Source organism: Ctenopharyngodon idella, chromosome 13 (genome assembly GCF_019924925.1).
Source record: "Ctenopharyngodon idella isolate HZGC_01 chromosome 13, HZGC01, whole genome shotgun sequence".
In the NCBI taxonomy this organism is placed as follows: Eukaryota; Metazoa; Chordata; class Actinopteri; order Cypriniformes; family Xenocyprididae; genus Ctenopharyngodon; species Ctenopharyngodon idella.
The window spans coordinates 30,724,771-30,749,219 of NC_067232.1; the positions used below are offsets into that span (position 1 = coordinate 30,724,771).

Consider the following 24,449-nt stretch of genomic DNA (forward strand, 5'->3'; position numbering starts at 1 on the left):
CTCCAGTTGGGGGCAGAACTGACGACGCCACACCGGTAAATACTCATTTTAGAAAAAATGAAGAACACAGATTAAGCTGAATTTATTTGTTTATATTTATTTAATGTTGTTCATTCCCGTTTACAGATAAATACAGAATTCCCAATATTACTTTTTTGGTTATTTACAAGATCTTCATTGTATATTTCAAAAGATAAAGGATGAACACTGAGGGGCTCCAGTAGATAATGTAGTTTTCGGTTTACAGGGTCTAATTAAAAAAGCTACACTATACACTGTATGCATTGAGTTGTAAATATATAGTAGTAATAAAACTACAAATACATCTGTTGACTACTGGATCTACTAATGGTCAATAACACTAAAAACAAAGTTTTTAAGGAGGCAGCAGTGTGCTGAAGGAACTCCTCCAGGAATTTTAAAGATTGCATGCTGCAAAAACTCCCAAATGGGAGCAGAGGGTTTTGGGTAGTTTATGTCATAGACATAAAACATTTTGAAACATAAATCCACTGCTTGAATTAAGGTCTCCTGTTCAACTGCCTCTCCGTTGAAAATGACAAACACTTGGGAGGAGTTCTCTTTGTCCCCAAGCACCAAGACATGTGGATCCTGGCTCGTGTCACTGCTCAGGTAATCTACCACATTCGTTCCAACCTTAAAAGAATAAATAGAGTTCAGTCGGCATACATTGTGACGACATCCCATGGATACAATATATGTTTACAAATGAATCGAAGCAAAGTCAGCAGTGTTAAATTACACTGTAAAAGAAAACTGAAGAAGTGTAGAACTAAATAAAATAGGTTCACTCTGAAAGTGATGACAGACCATTTGTCATGACACCTGCTGTTAACAGGCAATCACTGAAGGAAAGAAGAGGTTACTTACAGGTTGAATGTCAATGAAGCCGCGCTTCATTTCACCATATGTTGGACGCACAACTTTCCCATTTGTGCGGTAGGGCGATGATGGCAGGATGACAGGAAGGGTTTTCAAGGCAATTTCCCCACGAACCTCTTTGAACGACAAGTTTACAGAGCAAATGTCAGAAAAAAAGTTAAGCTTACAGTTGTGTCATGTCTTCAACATGTGTGTGGACCTACTTTCATATGCACTTAGAAACAGCCTAAACCATTTTTACACAAAACAGTCAACCAGGCCTCTGTTAAAGTCTGTATGAAATCAAAATGGACCCCATTTATTTACTTAATCCACGTTACCCCCCATCTTTTTGATTTTTTTTATAGAAATAAAAACCATTTAGTTCAGTTGGACAACGGACACTACAATTATAAACTGAAAGCATCTGCTCTGCCCTGAAATATTGGTAAATTTGTGGAAAATTGGGTGACCAGATCGCAAAACAGAATACAAAGCTGACAAATGGGTTAAATTTATGGGCTCATGTACCTCTCTTCCTCTGCATGAATCAAACACGGTGAGATGGTTGTCAAGTTGACCGACACAGCACCAACTACCGGAGCGCCTCAGGGCTCAGTGCTTGGACCACTCCTCTTTTCCATTTACATGTCATCACTAGGATCTGTCATTCAGGCACATGGCTTTTCTTATCACTGCTATGCTGATGACACACAACTCTACCTCTCATTCCAGCCGGATGATCTGACAATAGCTGCACTGATCTCAGCCTGCATGGCCTAATTCCACCTGAACAGCAGTGACTTTAGCCATTTTCAAGAAAAAAAGACATCTCTTTTGTGAACATTTGACCCATTAACACTAACACCTTACCTTCACCTTCTTAAAATAATAATAATAATAATAAAACAATTTAAATCCTTGCTGCACGCACTGTGCAAAACTAAGTGAAAAACTGTCTCAGCACTTATATTGTTGCCCTTTTGTTGGATGAATTGCTTCAATTGTTCTTCCTCTTTTGTAAGTCACTTTGGATAAAAGCTTCTGCTAAATGAATAAATGTAAATGCTAAATTTTTGAAAGGATGCACTACAGTTTAGCCAATTAACTGCAAATTTGTATTCAGATCTGTCTCCGTTCTGGTATGGAACACCCACTTTTCACAGTCCAATCAAAAACCAATGGATAAAATCAAGTCCCAACCTACATTTGTTTCTTATTTGATAAGCCATATATTTTTGGGCTTTGTCTATACAGTATTCCTGTAAGAATTTTTACTGTATTATTTTACTGTACTGTATTATTGTTTCAACAACGTATGAGAAAGGGTGTGCTTTTCATAGATATTAAAAGTAACTCAGGAAATTTCATCTGATTAGTCTTATTTATTTACTTGGTCAATTTATTTGGCTGTGGTAGGTTGTAAATCGAAACAGAAATAATTGCGTACTCTACTGTACCGCTCGTTGGAAAAGAGCCATTAGAACCTCAGTCAACCAGTCAGAACAATGCCTTTTAGAGTGCTGCAGTAAACATGTGATATTCTGTGTGGGATTTTAATAGGATGTCCTACCTATTGGCAGTGTTTCCAGATTCTCTGGAAGGACATCAGAAGCTTTGGGTTCTTTTTTTGCAAAAAGTAAAATCCGGTCAGTAAAGACAGGAGCCCAAAATTCATAAAGGCGGTCAGCATGGTCAGGGAATATAACTTCAAAGTCCTGTAATATCTAAATAAAATAATTATAAAAACAAAAAACATTATTAAGTTGCTAATATATGCTAGATTGCAAGTAACAATAGAATGATGAAGCATTTTAGTTTTCTCAATTAATGTAGGATTTCAACTACAGGCCAAGACAACCCTTCAGAGAATTCCTTATCCTGCCCATCATTATACTCACCATTCCAGGAATGTTTAGTCTGGGATATTCTCTATTGATTTCTTCAATAGTTTTTGTTCCAGTGGATCGAATCCATGCAGCTCGATGGGGTGCTGTATATCTCATGAACTCCTGGACTTGGCTGTGAGGGCTTCCATTGTCCTTTAGCCACTCAATCATTTTGTGAATGACAGCTGAAGACAACTCAGACTCTACAGGAGTTAAAACACATTAAAATGAGGGAAGATAAATTTAAAAAAACCTTTATCTCTGTGTTTCCTAAACCTGGTTATGGAGTTCACCCAGCATAACATGTCTCTCTAGTCAAACACACCTGATTCACCTGAATACCAGCTTGTTACGGTGCGTTCTATTTGTACTCTGAAGTGGGAAACTCTGAGTACCCATTAGGAACTTTTAACTGGAACACCCCCTCAAGTCGGAATTCGGACTGGGAAGCTTAAAGGAACTGGAACAACCATGACTTCAGAATCCAATATGGCTGCTCAGAGCATCAACAGTAGTGAAACAGTAGTTATATATTGTGTTTCAACCCACATTATAAAACAGAGTTCCGGCCTTTGATTATGACTGGCTGAGCCATGTATGAAGCCATTGTAAAATACTCTATAAACACACACCTGTGACCTCATTACATCAGTATTACTGCACCAATGTGTCTTTGTGTTGCTTGGTAACCATTCTGCTCAACATTGCTGAAGAATTACATTGCTTGGCGGAAGGATTATCATTTATTATCAATAAATTATTCATTTTTTGTTGCCTAATAATAATAATATTTTATGAAACTTTGCCAGGTACATATAGTAACTGTTTTATAAAACCAATACGGGTGTAACGATACACTCATAATACAAATCATAATACGATATTATTGCAATATTTTAAGCCAAAATGAAGAAAAGGTTTTTTTTTTTAATTATTATTTATAATTACTTCTAAGACATATGGTAAATGGTTAATAAAAATGTACAGTTGATTTAAATGCTAAATTTGGTATGGACTTGGTCCTGGTCTCCAATGCACAGGGCAATTCTGACACCAGAATAAAAATATTCATGATTCTGAAGCTGAAAATCCAGAATTATGTTACACACATATGCTTGCACTCTCTCACTGACTACATATAAATAATGTAGGCCCTTTTTTACTGGTAAAATCAGACATTTGTCATTACCAGGACCCACCAATATTTCCCCATTGTATTATTATACATTATATTCAACATTATATATAGTAGTTTAATGTAGTAATGTCACTGAAACTCTTTCAATGCAGGCATTCGTTTGATCTCTTACACAGACAAGCCGCACACACAGACTCTCCTGGTGCTCGTTATGCCGCCTCTGCTCTACATATATAAGATTAATAAGAATAAACCATCTAAAATGCTTTGAATAATCATACTACTAAAACTACATGTGATATGGTGATTTAAATGATGTTTGCGCTCTCTCTTTGAGGAGTGCCGTTCCAGAGCATATGCGCTTCAGATGAGCAATGCAATAAATCACATTCCTAATCAATGCTCAGACATTCTGTCTAAGATCAGTTTAGCACTAAAGAAATACACCGATCAGGCATAACATTATGACCAGGCATAACATTATGACCACCTTCCTAATATTGTGTTGGTCCACCTTTTGCTGCCAAAACAGCCCTGACCTGTCGAGGCATGGACTCCACTAGACCCCTGAAGGTGTGCTGTGGTATCTGGACCAAGATGTTAGCAGCAGATCCTTTAAGTCCTGTAAGTTGCAAGGTGGAGCCTCCATGGATCGGACTTGTTTGTTGAGCACATCCCACAGATGCTCGATTGGATTGAGATCTGAGGAATTTGGAGGCCAAGTCAACACCTCAAACTCGTTGTTGTGCTCCTCAAACCATTCCTGAACCATTTTTGCTTTGTGGCAGGAGCATTATCCTGCTGAAAGAGGCCACAGCCACCAGGGAATACCGTTTCCATGAAAGGGTGTACATGGTCTGCAACAATGCTTAGGTAGGTGGTTCATGTCAAAGTAACATCCACATGGATTGCAGGACCCAAGGTTTCCCTGCAGAACATTGCCCAAAGCATCACACTGCCTCCGCCGGCTTGCCTTCTTCCCATAGTGCATCCTGGTGCCATGTGTTCCCCAGGTAAGCGACGCACACGCACCCGGCCATCCACGTGATGTAAAAGAAAACGTGATTCATCAGACCAGGCCACCTTCTTCCATTGCTCCGTGGTCCAGTTCTGATGCTCACGTGTCCACTGTTGGCTCTTTCAGCGGTGGACAGGTGTCAGCATGGGCACCCTGACTGGTCTGCAGCTATGCAGCTCCATATGCAACAAACTGTGATGCACTGTGTATTCTGACACCTTTCTATCAGAACTAGCATTAACTTCTGGAGCAGTTTGAGCTACAGTAGCTCGTCTGTTGGATCGGACCACACGGGCCAGCCTTCGCTCCCCCACATGCATCAGTGAGCCTCGGCCGCCCATGACCCTGTCGCCGGTTCACCACTGTTCCTTCCTTGGAGCACTTTTGATAGATACTGACCACTGCAGACCGGGAACACCCCACAAGAGCTGCAGTTTTGGAGATGCTCTGACCCAGTCGTCTAGCCATCACAATTTGGCCCTTGTCAAACTCGCTCAAATCCTTACACTTGCCCATTTTTCCTGCTTCTAACACATCAACTTTGAGGACAAAATGTTCACTTGCTGCCTAATATATCCACCCACTAACAGGTGCCGTGATGAAGAGATAATCAGTGTTATTCACTTCACCTGTCGTTGGTCATAATGTTGTTCCTGATCGCTGTAAAACCCTTTACAGGTTGCACTTCTAAATTCATATGTATCACCCATCCCTAGCTCGAACCTGGCAGTGGAAAACTGGATCGGGAAGAGGAATTCTGGGATGGCTGTGGTTGGCTGTGCCGTCTAAGTGGGGCTCTAAGACGTTTCCTCACGTTGCGGAGTCTTTCTTCTAGATACCCGGTTGCAGGGTGACGATAACGACAAGGTGTATACCATACCTCCTGCAACAAAACAATATAAAGAAATCAGTGGGGACCGATTCTTTTTATCATCCCTTGATTATCTTTTAATCAGAATGTGTCAGCACAACTTACATATCCATGTCCCTCATTGCTTTTCAGACAAGGAAACTGGGCAGTTATTGCCAAAGCCATCTCCTTTTTGATCTCAGCTGTTGGGCTACAGAAAGAAACAAGCATTTGAATCATTCATATAGGCCAGTTTATTAATTCATCATCATTTAATACTTCTACTCACTTTTCTCCAAACCTTTCCATTAAATGATAAACCAACAACTGCACCATCTGACGTCGCTCCTTGAGGCTTAGGTGCCTGTCTCTGTCTAAAGATGTTATTATCGCGGATCCTCCAGAATTTTGGAGTATTTCTCGTATATCCTTTGAAAAGAAGAATACATTGACTAAAAACATTCCTTTCAATTCGTTCTTAAATAAAACAACTGCCAAAAGTTCAAGTGTATCAAAAGACGTGCTATTACAAAGGCTACGTTGATTGTTGCTCTGGTTGGGCAGCTTTCCACTACTGTCTCTGTTGGGGTTGGTGGGTCATTCCTTATCGGTGATTGACTGGGACATGACTGATTGTTGACGGGGCTTTGGCCCAGATACTGTTTGAAAGAAAGTAAAAAATAAAGTAAATATCACGTTGTCATCAATACAGGGACAATTATGTGTAGATGTAATAGATTCTTCAGTGTAGCTATGCAGAATTGGTCTCACCCTTTCCAATTATCATACATGTATATTTTCTTACCCTACTCTACCTAGTGTGAGAACTGTATGTACTGAGATGTATGTTTCCATGCACAGTCTAGGAGAAAAGAAGCCTAAAGAGAAACTGAATACATCGATTTTAGTGCATGGAACACTAAAACAGACTTAAATATCGCAGCAGTCGCTTCCCTTTTCCTACAATAACTTTAATGTTCGCTTGCTCCAAAATAAAAAGTCCAAAATTACAGCACTGGTAAAATATAACAAGAGACTTCAAAAGATCCGACCTGATCTGCATTACAGAAACATGGCTGACGGAGGCGATTGACAACATAAACTTGGACGGATTCTCAGTAATCCGCTTGGACTGTGACAGTGCCAAGTCAACCAAAACTATCGGAGGAAGACTGTGCATGCTTGTCAATAGCAAGTAGGCAAAGAATATCACGGTGCATGAAACACACTGCTCAATTCATTATGAATTGCTAAATGTCTCATTAAGAACATACAATTTGCCTTGGGAATTTAGACAGATAACAGTTATCCTAGTTTAAGCACCAGGGCCAAATTTTGCTCTTGCTGCTGAATGAATACCTACTAGCTAAAGGTATTCGTGCGTTGTACAATTCTGCCGATGACCCAGTCTTTTTGCTTGGGAATTTTTAATAAATGCGATGTATCCATGCTGCTGCCACCACATCTTGAGCAATACATAACTTGCCAACAAGACTGGTTAAGACTAAATGTTTTGGTAATGTGGAAGGTGTCTAAAATAAGTCACCTAATATTAACCCAGTCTTGTTTCCTGAACTGTTGAGACATTTTTTTGCATTACATCTTGGATTTTGGGGGCATTTTTATTAATTTTGGTGGTATTTTTGCCCTGAACCCCCTGTTAATTTCCGCTCCAGGTGTGTGTGCGCAGTGATGGTGGGGGACGGGGCTCTTTTTCAAGCGCAAATGGAGGCCCCTTCTGTTGTGAGGCCCATTTCAAGTGAAACGGGTGAAACATAGCAAAGGCCGCTACTGGATTGAAAATAACAATAGAATAAGCTGAAGCATTTTAAGTTTTTAGGACTACTACAGACCAGGACAACCCTTTCCCGCACATTATTATACTCACCATTCCAGAAAAGTCGATAAATCTAGGATATTCTCCATTGATTTCTTCAATAGTTTTTGTTTCAGAGGTTCCTTGAGGAGGTGCTGTATGACTCATGAACTCCTGGACTTGGCTGTGAGTACTTCTATTGTTCTTTAGCCACTCAAGCATTGTTTGAATGTCAGTCGAAGACAACTCAGACTCTAGTGAAGTTAAAACACATTAAAATGAGTGAAGACAACAACAACAACAACAAAAAACCTGAGTGGTAAACTCTACCTCAGTGTTTCTCACACCTGGCTCTGGAGTTCCACTGCACTGCACACATGTCTCTCTGATCAAATCAAACACACCTGATTCAACTTATCAGCTTGTTATGGTGTGTTCCCCATATGTACTCTGATGTCGGGAATTTCAAGTTCACAATCCAAAAAGAATTGCTTATTAAAATGTAAAAATTTTTATTGAAAAATTATACTTTTAATTATTTAATTATTTTTAATTATTACTTTTCTGTGTTCTTTTGCCTGAGTTCTAGTTCACTGTTTGTTACCATAGTTTCTAATTAGTCTTGCACCTGTTCCTTGTTCTGTTGATTGTACTGTCTGTGTATTTAAGCCCTTAGTTTCCTCAGTCATCGTTATATATATTTATTCAACAGTTCTTTCTGGTTCTCGAATCTGATTGGCTGAGAGGTCTTTCCAGCCATGCAATATTCTACCAGTACCGCCACGGGAACCATTTCTCCGTTTCTATCACTCCGCTGTCAGCATTATCACAGCGAATGTCATGGCGGATGAGAAAACCCACCATATTTTTATAGATACTACTGTTATTTTGTAACTGAATGTAGCTTTAAGAGTTTTTTTAGGCGAGGATATAGTTGTTTGGACCTCAGATATGCGATTTAAATGTTGTAAACATAGTGCGTATTTGAAAATTTGTTTAGACGCTTTCGGAGATGTGAACTCCAGGCTGTCAGCGACCGCTCAGCACTCATGTACCCGCAGAGAACAGCTTCCTCTTGGCCAGTCCTTTTGGAATTTGCCGCTGGCTCTTACGTAGACAGTGGTTAAACATGAGGTATAATTCGTTTTGGGTATATCAAACAGGCAATCTTTGGTCTTATAAATCTGTTACTTGTTCCAGAGCTATTAGATTTGGCTTAAGGGCTATATTAAGTTTCATAACTTTATATTGACATTGAAATTAAATCCTGTACTAACTAGAGCGCTACTTTTGTACGTTTGACTGAACTGTTTGCTTGTGTTTATTTCCTATTTTACTTCTTATACTGTTATAGTGGCTATTGTTGTTAATTTAAATATTATTGTTTAATAAATAATGTTTTATATAAATTACATGCTGTATTTTTCGGTATTGAGAAAGACCGTTAGTGATTTCAACTGCAGTGAAAGTTACATTAATACACCATTAGATGGCGGCAAAGACTGCCTTTATGAGTGAGTCAGTCAGTCGCAAAGACTTTTATTTTGAAATGGACTGAAACAAGGATGTTGTTTTTACTTTAAACAACATCTTACGTGACGCAACTGACTAATGCATTGACTAGCGCTGTCATGGAAATGTCTTAAATACTAAAAGGACAAAGATATCGCTTTAGTCACCGGACATTCAGACTGATTTTGTGATTATGAATATAAGATTGACCTGAAGAATATCAGCTAGATGCAGGTAATACACTCGCTCGCTCATAATACTCTACATATTACAGTGAGTTTCACTGAAGCGACTCAACGTTCCTTCGTTACTAGTTCTAAAGTGACGTTTTAGAATTAGTAACAGAGGCTTGGGACTAAACTGTTAAACTGTCAACCTAAGATTTGAGTCTGTGCCTGTCGAACTGTTGTATAAACGCAATATCACACTCGTAGCCGTGCAATATGGCTGTATATCAGCACACTGTGATTGCCTACGGCACTCGGCCACAGCCGTACTGATATACAGCCATGTCGCGTGGCTACTCGTGTGATACTGATCATATACATATATCCATCCCTAGATCTAACCTGGCAGGAGAAATGGGTGTGAATAGCTGTGTCGTTTCTGTGGGGCTCTAAGACGTTTCCTCACGTTGCGGAGTCTTTCTTCTAGATACCCAGGTTGCAGGGTGACGAGAACGACAAGGTGTATACCATACCTCCTGCAACAAAAAATATAATAAAAAATAATAATATAAAGAAATCACTGTCAAAATAAAGTGGTGACCGATTCACTTTATCATTCCTTGATTATCTTTTAATCAGAATGTGCCAACACAACTTACATATCCGTGTCCCTCATTGCTTTTCAGACAAGGAAACTGGTCAATTATTGCTAAAGCCATCTCCTTTTTGATCTCAGCTGTTGGGCTACAGAAAGAAACAAGCATTTGAATCATTCATATAGGCCAGTTTATTAATTCAGTTTATTAATTCATTATCATTTAATACTTCTACTCACTTTTCCCCAAACCTTTCCATTAAATGAGAAACCAACAACCGCACCATCTTATGTCGCTCTTTGAGGCTTAGATGCATGTCTGTGTCTAAAGATGTAATTAACGCTGATCCTCCAGAATTTTGGAGTATTTCTCGTATATCCTGTGAAAAGAAGAATACATGGACTAAAAACATTCCTTTCAATTCGTTCAAGAATTTAATAAAATAACAGCCTAAAATTCAAGTTCAAGTGTATCAAAAGAAATGCTATTACAAAGGTTGAGTTGCTTGTTGTTCTTGTTGGGAAGCTTTCCTCTTCTGTCTCTGCTGGGGCGGATGTCGGTGGGTCATTCCTTATCGGTGACTGACTGGGACATAACTGATTGTTGACGGGGTTATGGCCCAGAGACTGTTTAAAAGGAAAAAAAAATTAAAAGTAAATATCAAACGCTATCAGCACTAAAATAATAATTATGACAATTATGTGCAGATATAATAAAGATTCTTCAGTGTAACAATGCAAAATTGGTCTCACCCTTTCCAATTATCACAAACGTGTATTTTCTTACCCTACTCTACCTATAGTGTGAGAACACACAGTTCACTGACACTAAGTGCTTCCAAAACTTGGTCAGGAACAACAGCAAATCTCAGTTTCCTTCTTGAACAACCAGCCTGTCAACAGCTGAAATCACAGCATCATTTGGTGCCTGTGTGCCATAGTCATTGTGACATTTTTAAAAAAAAATTACAATCGACATGGCTTAAGTATTTTTTTTTTTTATAAAAAAAGCTGCTTAACCTCGAATCACAATGTCCTAAAGATGACAAGGGGAACCATCTTTCTAAAAGTAGATGGATAGTGAACCATGAGATGATGTTTTGGTTTTAAATGCAAATCATCTAGGACCACCTCCATTTTAAGAGAGTTTGTGCCAGATTATTAGTCTGTAAATCCTGACTGTAATTCAGTGCACTGCACAGCAAATCTGGATCTTCTGCTGTCTGGCTATCTACCCGGTTTGTTAATTATGCAAACAACAGACACTATTTGCAGTAAAACTCTCTGAAAAAACAAAACAAAAAGAGAATTCAGGGCAAGATTGTCCCCACATACCTATGCAAAACCAACCTTTACGGTATCACTAAATTGTTCTGTCTCAATGTGAAAGTAATTTTGTTCTAAAGCCTTCATATCATTAACAATGTATTCAAGAACTAGGTCCATGCCACACGTCTTAAAGGGATAGTTCACCCAATAATGAAAATTATCCCATGATTTACTCACCCTCAAGCCATCCTAGGTGTATATGACTTTCTTCCTTCAGACTAAAACAATCGGTGATATATTTAAAAATATCCTATCTCTTCCAAGCTTTATAATGGCAGTGAACGGGGGGTGTGATTCTGAAGCCCAAAAAAGCACATCTGTTCATCATAAAAGTAATACATATACAATTCCAGAGAGTTAATAAAGGCATTCTGAAACGAAGCAATGGGTTTTTGTACGAAAAATATCCATATTTCAAACTTTATTTATAAACTAAAATAACTAGCTTTCGGCAGACGACCCTACGCATACTGCGCAAATCAACTTGCGCCACAAGAGTAACCCGTGACGCGACGTATGACGCAGGATGTTGGAGTATCATAAGTTTAGACATCTCTTGCAGTTTAAACAAATAGGGCTGGGCAACAAACTCAAGCTCCTCTTCTTTTATATCGAAATCCTACAACATTTCTCTTTAAAAATTCTTGTTTTAGACTTCTAATTCGTGACCGGTGTTTTGTTTTGCTCTATCCTCTGCACTTCTGCATTCCTCAATACGTCATGCATCGGTATTATACTGTGTCCTAACCAGACGCGACAAGATTCCAGCAACAAGCAGTTTGACTGTCCACACTAGATGCGACGCGACAATGAGAAGCGAAAAAATCAATCAAAAACCACAGCCAATCAGAAGTGTGGGCGGGCTCTCTCGGCAAGAGCACAGCAGACACAATGAAATGGATGAGTACATAGTAAAATTCATAAATATTACACCATTTAAACATTATTTAAAGTACATACGGAGTGACTGAACCAATCTTTGTCATAGAATATGCTTGTTTGTTCGCATTGAGTTGACAGTTTGCACGTTCTTGTGCCCATTTATTTATTTTCAAGATCTGAGGTGAATTAGCCAGTGTTGTTTTCATTACAGCTCAAAAGCTGGGAACACAGAATGATATTGAAACTCACATTAGATGTTTTTAACATTAAATAAAGCACATAAGCAGTACCTGATATCATTGCCATACTTTGTGTTGCTGTTCCAGCCGCGACGTCACAGAGAAATAGAAACCGTTTTTAAAATAGAATTGTCGCGTGTTGCCGTCGCGGCTGGTTAGGACAAAAACTCAGATTAACATAGAAAAGATACATTTTATAGCGTGTTGCGGCACGTCTGGTTAGGACACAGTGTAAGGTTTAAGCTTCTGCCGCAAATCGATGTGTACACCCGACTGCCGGAAGATTATTATAGTTAATAAAGTTTTAAATATGAATATTTTTCCTACAAAAACCAGTCGCTTCGCTTCAGAAGGACTTTATCAATCCCCTGGAGTCGTATGGATTACTTTTTTGATGGATGGATGGATGTTGTTTTTTGGGCTTCATCTCGCCCCCAATTCACTCCGATTATAAAGCTGGGAAGAGCCAGTATATTTTTAAATATAACTCTGATTGTGTTCGTCTGAAAGACGAAAGTCATATACACCTAGGATGGATTGAGGGTGAATAAATCATGGGATAATTTTCATTTTTGGGTGAACTATCCCTTTAACATCATCTGACTTACACAGCCAACAGAAAGCATGCTGACAAGGAAGACAGCAGCTCAGACGGTAAACATCAAATCTGGAAGTACATTACGACCAGGCTGTGAATTGTAGTCTTAGAACCAACAGGATTTACAATTTCACAATAATTATTATACAGGACAAGCGGAATGGAGAGTTCTTTAGAAAACAGGTGGCTGGTTTTGTAGAGCTCGTGTAATCAATGAAGTCATGATCTTCATTTTGCTTGTGAGCAAGGATTTCTTTTCCAGGACTTTCTAGTATTTTTTTGTAACAGGCTGCAATGGAACATACTGAAAGGTGTCCTGGACTGCCATCTGTCTCACACTGCCAGTAAATGCATCCAAACGCTGGACATATGACAAGCCTGGACACTGCAAAGTCTCTGGCTTAATGAAAATCCCTGTTTTAGAAAAATATTTAATCTGTTTATAGTCTGAATATAAGTCCATCAATGGTTCAGCTGCTCTCTCAAAGTGATCATCAGGGTGATCTGAGTGACCAAGTCGATGCAAAAGAGCCACTGTCTTGGTCTGCAAGCTAATTACAATATCAGTGATCAAACTATTTGTTTACTTCACCATGTAATTAGTTGCAGAATATGTAATTGATTGGGCTTTAAGCTTTTCAAAAAAGCACGCCACTCTGTATGTTACATGTTCCTCTGCTAAATCATCCCAGTCCTCAGTTTCCTCATCAGCCCCAGAGTCATCTCTAAGTGTTGTTGATGTATTCATGTTTTCTGATGGAATATGTTGATCTGTTGTGGAAGATACTGTTTTGACCAATTTTAATACGTGTCTCCTATATGACCATAAGTAATTGAAAGTTCTGTTATAGCCATTTTTACAACAATCTGAAGTGTTAACGCCATCAAACTTGGATGTGCAAAAATGCATTTTGTTTCCTCTGAAACGGATTGATTGCACTTGAAACGTGTGATTAAAAGCTATCATTGTTTAGTTAGTGTAAACTTACTTCCAAAAGTTCTGAATGATATTTCTTGAATTTAACCCTGACACCAATTCTTGGAATTAGAGCAGCAATGCTGGCATCATCCAGTAGCAAAAAACTTTCTTCATCCACTCCTTCCTCTGTGTTAAAATGAATGAGAAAAAGAAACATTACACAAGTCTCAACTTAACTTGTACGTATCACTAATTTAAATAGCTTACCTTGAAATGTTTCAATTAAATGGCTGAGGTTCCACTCTTCTAGTCGTTCCTTAACAAATGAATCCATTTCTCTAAAACATAAACACACATTTAGTACAACACATTTAATATAAATGCAAAAACTGCCATAGCTTAATTAGAGACTCTAACATTTAATAGATTACATGCATGACTATATTCATATAACAACATCTGATATTAATATACCACATTTCTGCCAAAATACCACAGTTACAGTTAGTTTTACTACAGTAAATCCAAGATAAATGTAGGTGATTGTGTTTGACGTTTGGTGTTTCACACTCGCAACTCTGTACTCACACCAGCACGAAAAAAATAGCAGCCCGGAGCCCTGAGAGAATATCGCAAACACCGTAAAACAGGCGGAATGCTATATAATGATATTATTACCTTAGTCTATCGGTATACATGTAAACAGGCATTATTATTAAAGTTAGTTAATATCTAAAATGTTTCGCTGGTCTTTTTTTTTTTTTACTAATTAATTATTCTATTATTACTGATTGTATTCATTTACAATCGATAGAGGACAATATTGACTTAATTTTGTCTTTAAGTTGTTTAGTTCTTTAACTTACAACTTACCAAGTCTGTTTTAATTCATTTTGAGATAATATTTGGAGGATGACTGCAAAACTGTTAATGTGGTGTAATCATAAAAACTTTGTACCAAATAACTGATCTTGTTTAAAAAAGGTGAAATTCTCAATAAAAAAACACTTGAAAATAGTTCCAAATAGTAGGTTAGTTTATATTACATCTTTAATCAGCATCATAAACTAGGGATATTTGACTAAATTGGCCCCTATAACAGAAAGGTTTGTAATAGGAGTCAAATGGTGTAACCGGATACACCATTTGACATTTCAATTTAAAATCAAATTTGACAGGCATTATCATGGACACCTATGTAAGCACATGGCCTTGGAGGGAATATTTTAAAAAGTTAATACTCATGTCACATGGTCTTCTTGCACAATTTGAACAAAATGGCTCCTTGAAAGGTGGTTACACCACCTTGACACTTCAGGAATTTGACTTGACTCACATGATTCCCCAAATTAATTATAATATCCAGAACAATGGTGTTCCATTTACTTTTATTTACTGAGAATTATTATTGAGAATTTATTTATTGAGAATTTCACCTTTTTTAAACAAGATCAATTATTTGGTACAAAGTTTTTACGGTTACACCACATTGACGTTTTTGCAAACATCCCCAAAATATTCTCTCAAAATGAATTAAAACCAGAAATTTTAGACTTCGTCCTCAAAAAAAATAATGTATGCAAGTAATTTGCAAATTTATTTTGAAATTTTAACCCTTTTAAATTTAACTAAACCATCTGGACATCATTGACCCATATATCACTGATTCTTGAGATAAGGGACAAAACATGTTTTAGAAGTTAGTTTTTATTATTTATTAATACATTATTTTTAAACTGATATATTTGTAGACAAAGGTCTCAGCTAATAAACCATGTAAGGGAACAGGTTTTCCTGAAAATGTTTTTTATTTTTTCTAAAAATGTACATTTATTCACTTCTGAACTTAATTTGTGTCAACTCCGTCAGACGCATTAAAAAGCATGATATTTTAATTTGATCCATTCAAAAACAGTGTAAAGTCTTCAATTATGTAATAATGGTGTTCAGTAAAGGAGATAAGTGAAAAAAAATTAATTCTCTAAATTTTTTTCTTGGGTTAGAGTTATTATGAACAATCCAGTCCCTAAATTCCTTAATTCTCTAACCTCCTTTTTAATATTAAACATATATAACCAATGTTCTTATGCAAATCACATGTCATATCATGTAGTTCAGTTGATGTTTTAATATTTTACCACAATAAATGAAAAAAGGAATAAAATATTTATTTCAAAATTAACAAAACCCTTCATCTGACGGTGTTAAATACTGACGGAGTTGACAAATACTGACGGAATTGATAAATACTGACGGAGTTGACAAATATTGTCGGAGTTGACAAATACTGACAATGTCTCCTTTTAGCGGTAAAGTACATCTCATTCTGGGTCATTATGTGACGCCCTGTAGCAGCAACAGAAATCTTTTCCTAATGTGAATCCAAAGGATCTGAAGCTTTTCTTTAAACCGCATCAATTACGTACATTTTAATTGTGCCTGAACTGCACATCTTAAGCAGTGGAAAACTGGCATGTTCGCTCTCTATGAAGTCCATTACATCAGAGTTTGCTATTGCTGTGATCTCATGCGAGTGACAGGTTAAAAAAAAAAGAAAAAGATGTGTACAAATTATTTATTCATAAGAACTGCAATATTCCATAAATAAATAAGAATCATCAATTTTGATTTCACGGTGACAATAGATGTAAAGATGCTATGTATATAAGGCATGTAAATCAGGCCAAATGTAAATAAAATCATGAAACAACATTAGAATAATTAAAAAAAAAAAAAAATTATATATATATATATATATATATTATATATAATATTATATTATATTACTATATTTATTTGTCAACTCCATCAGCTTACAAGTCAACTATAAAACCTGACGGAGTTGACAAAACTCAATCTTTTTCTACCTTAACCACATTTTCTTTCTCAGTTGCAGCTGCCTTAATAAACATATCAAAAATGCCAAGATTTATCCCACAGCTATTTACAGAAACTATTACACCGGGATTATGGAGTTGACATATTAAAGCTGTGACCGCAGAGACTTCAACATTGTTTGTATAAAATATAAAAATATAAATATTCCAGGACTGTGTCCTACTGTGAGATCCACAATGAGCAGGAAAAAAGGAAAGGGGTCCTCAAGATGACCATGACATTGTCTGATTTATTAAAAAAAAAAATGTTGATGCATAGTCAGGACACAACTTTGAGGCATTTTTATTTTTATTTTTTTTTTTTATGGAAAATATAATTCAAGACTTACTTTTTGTATTGTTTGATATATTACAGATCAATTTAAATGTATATTTTGAATTTGTTGCATTTTTAAACACTTAATTTGGCGATTTTACATCGTGACCTCATGCTGAGGACAGGCTAAATTACATGTATTTTCCAAATAAAGAGCATGTATTTAAAATTATACTAACAAAACTATTTAAAAATAAAAGCAATGAATGTCCTGAGTATCCGGATGTCATTTAGATATAGTTCAGTTTTTTTTATTTTGATGAATTTATTTATTTCTAACATAAAGAGGGCTTTTATGTGTAGGACATGTTTTGTCCCTTAACTCAAGAATCAATGATATGAAACGTTTCCGTACACAATACTTAATGTTTTAAGAGTTATACACCATAAAACGATATGACTTACCTTTTATACTCAGGCTTCTGTTGGACCGTTAAAATGTTTTCCGTCGCCGCGGGAACCGCATTTAACTCAACAGCTGGGTTATTACTAAAAATAACCCAACAATGTAAAAATAACCCAGCAATGACCCAATATGTGTAACCCAGTGGTTGGGGTAAAAAAAAAAAACACGTTTGTTTTTTTTTTTTAATCAAAGCTCTATAAAGTAAATTAACTGGTAAATGATATGTCGCTATGAAACCCTTACAAAAATCCTTGCAGGAATCGTGTATTTTTGTAAAGGAACACAACGGCTTCTTCTTCTGTGGGTTTATTGGCCGGTCGCACACCAGCCTTTAGGCGCATATACCGCCCCCTCCTGTGCGTGTGAAGTGATTTCAGTCTGTATGCAGGATGAGACCTACATTTAGGGGCCAAGTCTCGAAGGGGCAGTAGTCTATCATTGAGTCTACTAAATGAAACTGTATTAGTAGAGTTGTTCAGTTTAAGTGTCCTTTTTCCCTCACATGTGCTGGTACCAAGTTAACTATATTCCTGCTTGCCTTAATCTATAGAATATATTCATTAATTCTATGAAGACATCATATCAAATCTAACTGTTTGAAATGTTTGAAGGCTGATAAGTGATGCCATTGAATCTGGCACAAGAGGTGCTGACCCTTTCAGTTACAAATGATATGCTAACTGGTTTTGATTATGTGCTACCTATTGTAGTACAATATTGTCACACTATCGCAATGCTCTCCCACATATTTTGCTATTATAATCCAGCAGCCTGAACCACTGTAGTGAAACCAACATTACACATGCTGTCATCTCTTAACTCTCCTCTGTTATTGATCTGTTTTATGCACTTGTAAATTGATCCAGTTAGCTACAGATAATTTTAGACATCTTATGTCTAATGGAGACTCTCCTGGCTCAACTTGCATTGCTGAGATTGTAGTTGTTTTAATCGCACCTGTAATAAATCTCAGTGCTCGTGTCTGAATAAAATCTGACTTCTTAAGTGATGCAGATCCATATATCCATATATGCATCCATATAGTCTACAACAGACCCAGTAGCGTGTTTACCCACCACGCAAAGCATGCAATTGTGTGGGGCCCCGCGGGCTTGGGGGGCCCCCGCGATTTCTCCCGAGGGGGACCCCACGGTGATACGCAGGTATATGCCGTATACCCACTAGGAAAGATCAAGGATTTGCATATACGCGCTTTAAAATGCGCGAGGATACGGATTTGGCGCTCTTTAATGTGCCATGACAGATCGTAACACAGTTCTACACAGAAGCGGCAGCCTGACGTGCATGTGAACTGATCCTCTCCTGCGCTTTAATACCAGTTACAGTGCGAAATAAACAAGTGATCATCTGAAGGTAGCCTATGTTAAAAGATACAGAACAACTTACCGAAATACATATGTCTCGTGTAATCACGCTCAATCATTGTTTCAACCGCGGAAAGACGTTAATAAAAAAGCTGGTAAACAAACAAACGTAACGTCACATTTACCTCAGAACAAACATATTCATCATGACCATAAACTCATTAGTCAGCTAGAAGAGGAGCATTTAGCTTAATATATGCACCATATTACATATGAATTATAATTTTTAATGTTCTTTAATAGCCTATATAATGCATGTTTGAAAAAATCCATCAAGTTGACAGCCACCATTTAAATGTTTATATTTCAAAAAACGAATTGGAGTAGAAATAATTTTAAAGTTAGTAGGCCTATTATAACTTTATTATTATAAAAAATTCCATAAGTGTAATTTAAGTTTGTACAAATAAGTTAATTTTAACCTACAATATTAATGTAGTACCAACTGATCCATTTATATTTTACAGCATTAGTTGAGAGATTTTTTTTCTTGAAAAAATTTGCCATGTACTTTATCTGATATACAGTATATCCAAAATAACTGATACTGAATTGAATTGCAAGCTTGTGAATCAAAATGCATAACTATGATGACAGACAGGAAACAGAAAACAAAGTCCAAACAGGGTGATATTGTGACATACTGATAAGCCTCATCTTTCCATTATTGTTAATAATAGTTGCAACCTGCACTCTTAAATGTGCATTGAAAATTGCCAGCTGATAAACCCCCGGGAACGCGATCACAGGGCCACCTCCTGGAGATTTGCTTAGGGCCCCCAATAACCTAAACACGCCACTGAACAGACCGAAGAAGAGTACATTATATGGCGATCATTGGTTGTTTGTCTGCCCTGCTACTGTACATCTCATAGTTTTACTGCTTTGCTGCATTTCTGTTCAATATAGTCAACATGAATTTTCAATGTTCATTTAGAGTCTACTAGACCTAAATAGCTGAATGAAATGCTTCTGGAACAAGATGAAATGTAGGGCGGGGCTTGATTTTGTCTGTGGGGAATTGATTGGATGGTTGTGGTTTGCTATTCGTGGATCTCATGTGAGTGACAGGTTGCCCCGCCCTCGTCATCAGAGAAGAGAAGAGATGCTGCAAGAGGGAGGAGAAGATATTCTGATTCAAGATTATGAGGAACATGAATAAAAACAAAACAAACAAAAAAAAAACACAATGGTGTGCATGGATAAATTATTCATAAATACTACAATACCATTTCATGGTGATTTTAAGTTTTCGTTGTATATGGGCCATTCTACAGAATTGCTGCAAACTGCTGTCCCACAACCAAAAAACTCATTTAAAAAGCATTTAAATATTCAAATCTTAGATGTTTACTAAGATCCTTCTATTATCTATTGAATCCCACAATAATATTTAAAATATCAGTAAGATTAATACATATAAAATCATCATTTATTGGGTACCATTAATTTATTTGATTCATATCATCAATTGGGAGGTGACTGTCCCAAACCTAACCCCTAAATTTCAACATGTGAAAATGATATTGAAATAATTTTTGCAAATTTTCACATTGTTGTTTTAAAAAATATATTTAGATTTTTTTATTTTTTAAAAAGTAAAGCTAAAAAAATATTTAAAATTTCTATTTTTAATCATGAAACTTCATGTAAAAAAATGTGTCTCGCATTTTCATGTCACTACCGAAACAGTGTGTGTTTGAGTCTATTGGCTGAGACTGATTTTAACACACTTCTACATTTTTGATCAGGAAATATTCCTGTGTTCCTCCCTCTCATAGCCTCTCTTTCATAGTAGAGAGGTCCATCATTTTGAGTTACATGTGTTCAAATGTCTGAAAATCTGTGTCACTTTAAGGAACGTCACTACCAAACACATTTTTTTCTGCAATTAAGCAACTTCTTTAGGTGTTATTTGATAAAATTTAGTGTTTGTATGTGTACAACTGTTCAGAACTGTGCTAGCTAACCATGTGCTGATTAGCATCTTTGGGCTAGACTCAAAAGTATCGAAAATTGTCACTACCGAAACATGTGGTGAAGTTTCGGTAGTGACATCATTGTTTTGGTAGTTATGCAAATCATTAGTATTTTAATATGTTTTAGAAGTGTTTTAGTATGCAAGTTAAGTTCTGTATTGTGATGTGGTCACTACCAACACATTACTGTCACTACCGAAAATGTGCAGTCATGACCGAAACATGGGATGTTTTGTCAGAAATTATCAACTAAGATGTTATTATAGTGTTTGGTTCAATGTATATTCAAACTAATGAATCCTTCACTTTGAAATCAGTATGACTTTTACAAAGAAAGATTGGATTCAAAATACAACAAATCTCATAAAATACACTTGAAATATTGTTAAAATTGTAATTGTTATTGATTTACCTGTGAAAACTTTTTTAGAAAATAGCAAAAAATATATTTCCTAGGTAGATGTGAACAAAATCTCAATAGGTCAATGTAACCCTTCTTATTAAATTATTTATTATTGTGTTTCAGTAGTAACAAATTTGGGCAGAGGAAGAATATTCCAAAACTTTCTGAAAATACAATATGAGAATTAACTGCACAATTACTATGTGTACCTTGGATATTATACAATTTGCATACATACAAAATTTGTGGAAAAAGACATTTTTTTCAAGATGTTTCCAACTCAGTTCTGTAGAATGGACCATATAGGCTACTGACAAGCACCTTTTTTTCTTTTGATGTTGTTGTTGCTATTTTCTCCAAAATTCTGTATCAACACGAAAAAACATATGAATGATTGTTAAAGTATGCCTTAAATGTTTTAAATAAATAAATAGTGACCAATAGGCGTCGCCAGCGTGTGTTTTTTTGGAGCGCTTCGAAAATCATTTTGAGACTCGTTTCACCCATCACTATTCGCACCTGCATTCATTTACATTTTACAATAATTATTCCTCGTTTTATTACGTTAGGAACCACAAATACTAATTTGAAAATTAACCCGCGCGACTGCTGCGCACCACGAGCCAGACCAAGGCCGCGTTAACACACACACACACACACGGTTTGTTTTGGTGAATCTATCTTTATATGTAAAGAATTCTGTCAGGATCAATATGCTGTTTAAAATATATCCCGGTATACGATTTGGCGCCATAGAGCTTAACTCACTTCCTCGTCCTCGCGTCATCCAGACGTCAGTTCCTTGTTATGGACTTTTGCATAGATAGGCTGCTGATTATCAATCCAGCTAACCTACAGTACATGTACAACTTTTGTACGCTAACTTCCAGCTATTAAATCACACATTCCTGCAGTTCACACGCGATATTTGGTAATGGTATTGCTGTCTGTGTTTTTGACTTGTCATGCAGCTTTCATTTTAAATTCTTATGTTTGTAGAAATATGTTATTATTCAGTCATTGTGTGAATGCTCAGTTTTCTAGCACAAAATGGCAGTGGACTGGTGGGGCTTTGCCTATGCTGCAGCTCTTGCTCTGGGAGGATTTATGGGATATAAAAGAAAAGGTATGAATTGAGCTGTTTTCATGCACCTTTTAAATGGATCTAATAGAAACCCATATTTACTTGCTAATAGTTTTATAAAAATCTAACTTCTGATAACTTTCTAAATCTAAAATGTATGTTTATTGTTGTTTAATAGATTTTTAACACCTTTCACATTATTGTATTGTATCACTAACAGAATAGCACTGATTTTACCATGTTTTTTGTTTTTTACATACCATGGTAATAGCATTTTTGGACACCTTTGACCGTTGTATTGCATCACTAACACAATACCACTATAATTTCCCATGTTTTTTTTTAACATTATACCATGGTAATACAATTTTTTGATAGCACTATGATTTTACCATGTTTTTTGAACATTACACCATGGTAATACCATTTTTGACACCTTTGACAGTAGTATTCCATCTCTAACGGAATAGCACTATGATTTTACCATGTTTTTGAACATTATGCCATGATAATATAGTTTTTGGACACCTTTGACAGTTGTATTGCATCACTATCACAATACCACTATGATTGTACCATGTTTTTTGAATGTTATACCATGGTAATACCATTTTGGACACATTTGACAGTTGTTTTGCATTTCTAACGGAATAGTACTATGATTTTACCATGTTTTTGAACATTATACCACGGTAATACCATTTTCGGACACCTTTGACAGTAGTATTGCATCAATAACAAAATAGCACTATAATTTTACCATGTTTTTGAACATTATACCATGGTAATACCATTTTTTGACACCTTTGACAGTTGTATTGCATCACTATCACAATACCACTATGATTGTACTATGTTTTTTTGAATGTTATACCATGGTAATACCATTTTTGGACACATTTGACAGTTGTTTTGCATTTCTAACGGAATAGTACTATGATTGTACCAAGTTTTTTGAACATTATATCATGGTAATACCATTTTTGGACACATTTGACAGTTTTATTACATCACTAACAGAATAGCACTATGATTTTACCATGTTTTTTTAACATTTTACCATGTTAATACCATTTTTGGACACATTTGACAGTATCACTAACAAAATAGCACTATTATATTACCAGGTAATACAAGTTTTTTTGGCCATGTACAGTACTGCAATTGCAAAGCCTTAATATCCAGATTTAAATGCTTTAAACGCTTGACCTCTGCAGGAAGTGTGGTGTCATTGATTGCTGGACTCTTCTTTGGAAGTGTGTCTGCTTATGGAGCGTTTCGAATATCAAATGATCCACAGGATTACTGGACCTCTCTGAGTAAGTATAAAAATCCACCCTTTAGAAATACTCAGCATATGTCAGCTTTGAACTTTCTCTTTTATTGCTGTTTCTTTTTACTCTAGTGTCTGCTGGCGTACTGGCAGTTGTGATGGGAATGAGATTCAGGAAATCTGGAAAGTTAATGCCCGCGGGCATCATGGCAGGACTGAGGTAAAAGTGTTTGTAAAGTTTGTGAGGTTGTTTCCATTGTTAATGCCTTCACAGTAAAATATCATATAAATTCTTGTGTCCAGAAGTATCAAAATATAGCTGATATAGCTACAGTTACATGGCAGTGTTTTCTCAGCCATGATGATATTTTATATTTATAAACTGTACTTGCTCTGGAACAAAGCAGCCAAGCAGATTTGTGTTTAATGCAAGATGTAAAATGCAGTAAAAATCTAGCTTGTTGTATATAAGTATCAAAATCAAGTCATGTTTTCCCCACACTGCTTTTTACTACATGAACGCAAGGAAGAGAGATATTGAATATTTTCTTTTATTTATATGCTCCAATAGATTGATTAATAGTAATAAACATCAATATTGCATCAATATAACATGATGATCTGTCTGAGAATTTATTCTGATGGTCAATCTGACTGTGTTCTTATTTCAGCCTCCTGATGGTTTTCCGGATTCTGATCTTCTAAGAGCTCATGGACAGACACACACGCACTTCCTGACAACATGCACTAAACAGCTGCAATGTTCATATCACAATATTATAACTGTGTCTTGTACATTCCAAATAAATCTGTCCATTTTAGCGTCTCAGTTTTAATAAGAAAGCTTGTAAATTAATTAGTGATTAACATTA

The 24,449-nt window shown here is 36.4% G+C and overlaps 2 protein-coding genes across 3 annotated transcripts; one reads left to right on the forward strand and one right to left on the reverse strand.

The window, feature by feature from the left end:
* Positions 1-77: 77 nt before the first annotated feature.
* si:dkey-286j15.1 (uncharacterized protein LOC796378 homolog) lies at positions 78-17,770 on the reverse strand. The gene is made up of 11 exons (XM_051918149.1): positions 17,453-17,770; positions 14,102-14,172; positions 13,905-14,020; positions 10,360-10,494; positions 10,108-10,247; positions 9,932-10,016; positions 5,651-5,810; positions 2,784-2,974; positions 2,456-2,609; positions 892-1,019; positions 78-657 (listed from the first exon to the last, which is right to left on the reverse strand). The coding sequence occupies exons 2-11, from the start codon at positions 14,166-14,168 to the stop codon at positions 346-348; spliced, it is 1,488 nt and encodes a 495-aa protein (XP_051774109.1). The 5' UTR covers positions 14,169-14,172; positions 17,453-17,770; the 3' UTR covers positions 78-345.
* A 4,217-nt stretch (positions 17,771-21,987) lies between these two features.
* tmem14a (transmembrane protein 14A) lies at positions 21,988-24,398 on the forward strand. 2 transcript variants are annotated; one of them, XM_051918170.1, is made up of 5 exons: positions 21,988-22,151; positions 22,257-22,346; positions 23,522-23,623; positions 23,710-23,797; positions 24,249-24,398. In XM_051918170.1, exons 2-5 carry the CDS (start codon positions 22,271-22,273, stop codon positions 24,280-24,282), a joined length of 300 nt encoding a protein of 99 aa, XP_051774130.1. In that variant the 5' UTR covers positions 21,988-22,151; positions 22,257-22,270; the 3' UTR covers positions 24,283-24,398. The 2 variants fall into 2 exon arrangements, with proteins under 2 accessions (XP_051774130.1, XP_051774131.1); XM_051918171.1 differs by having other exon boundaries at positions 22,003-22,157.
* The last annotated feature ends 51 nt before the right edge of the window (positions 24,399-24,449 follow it).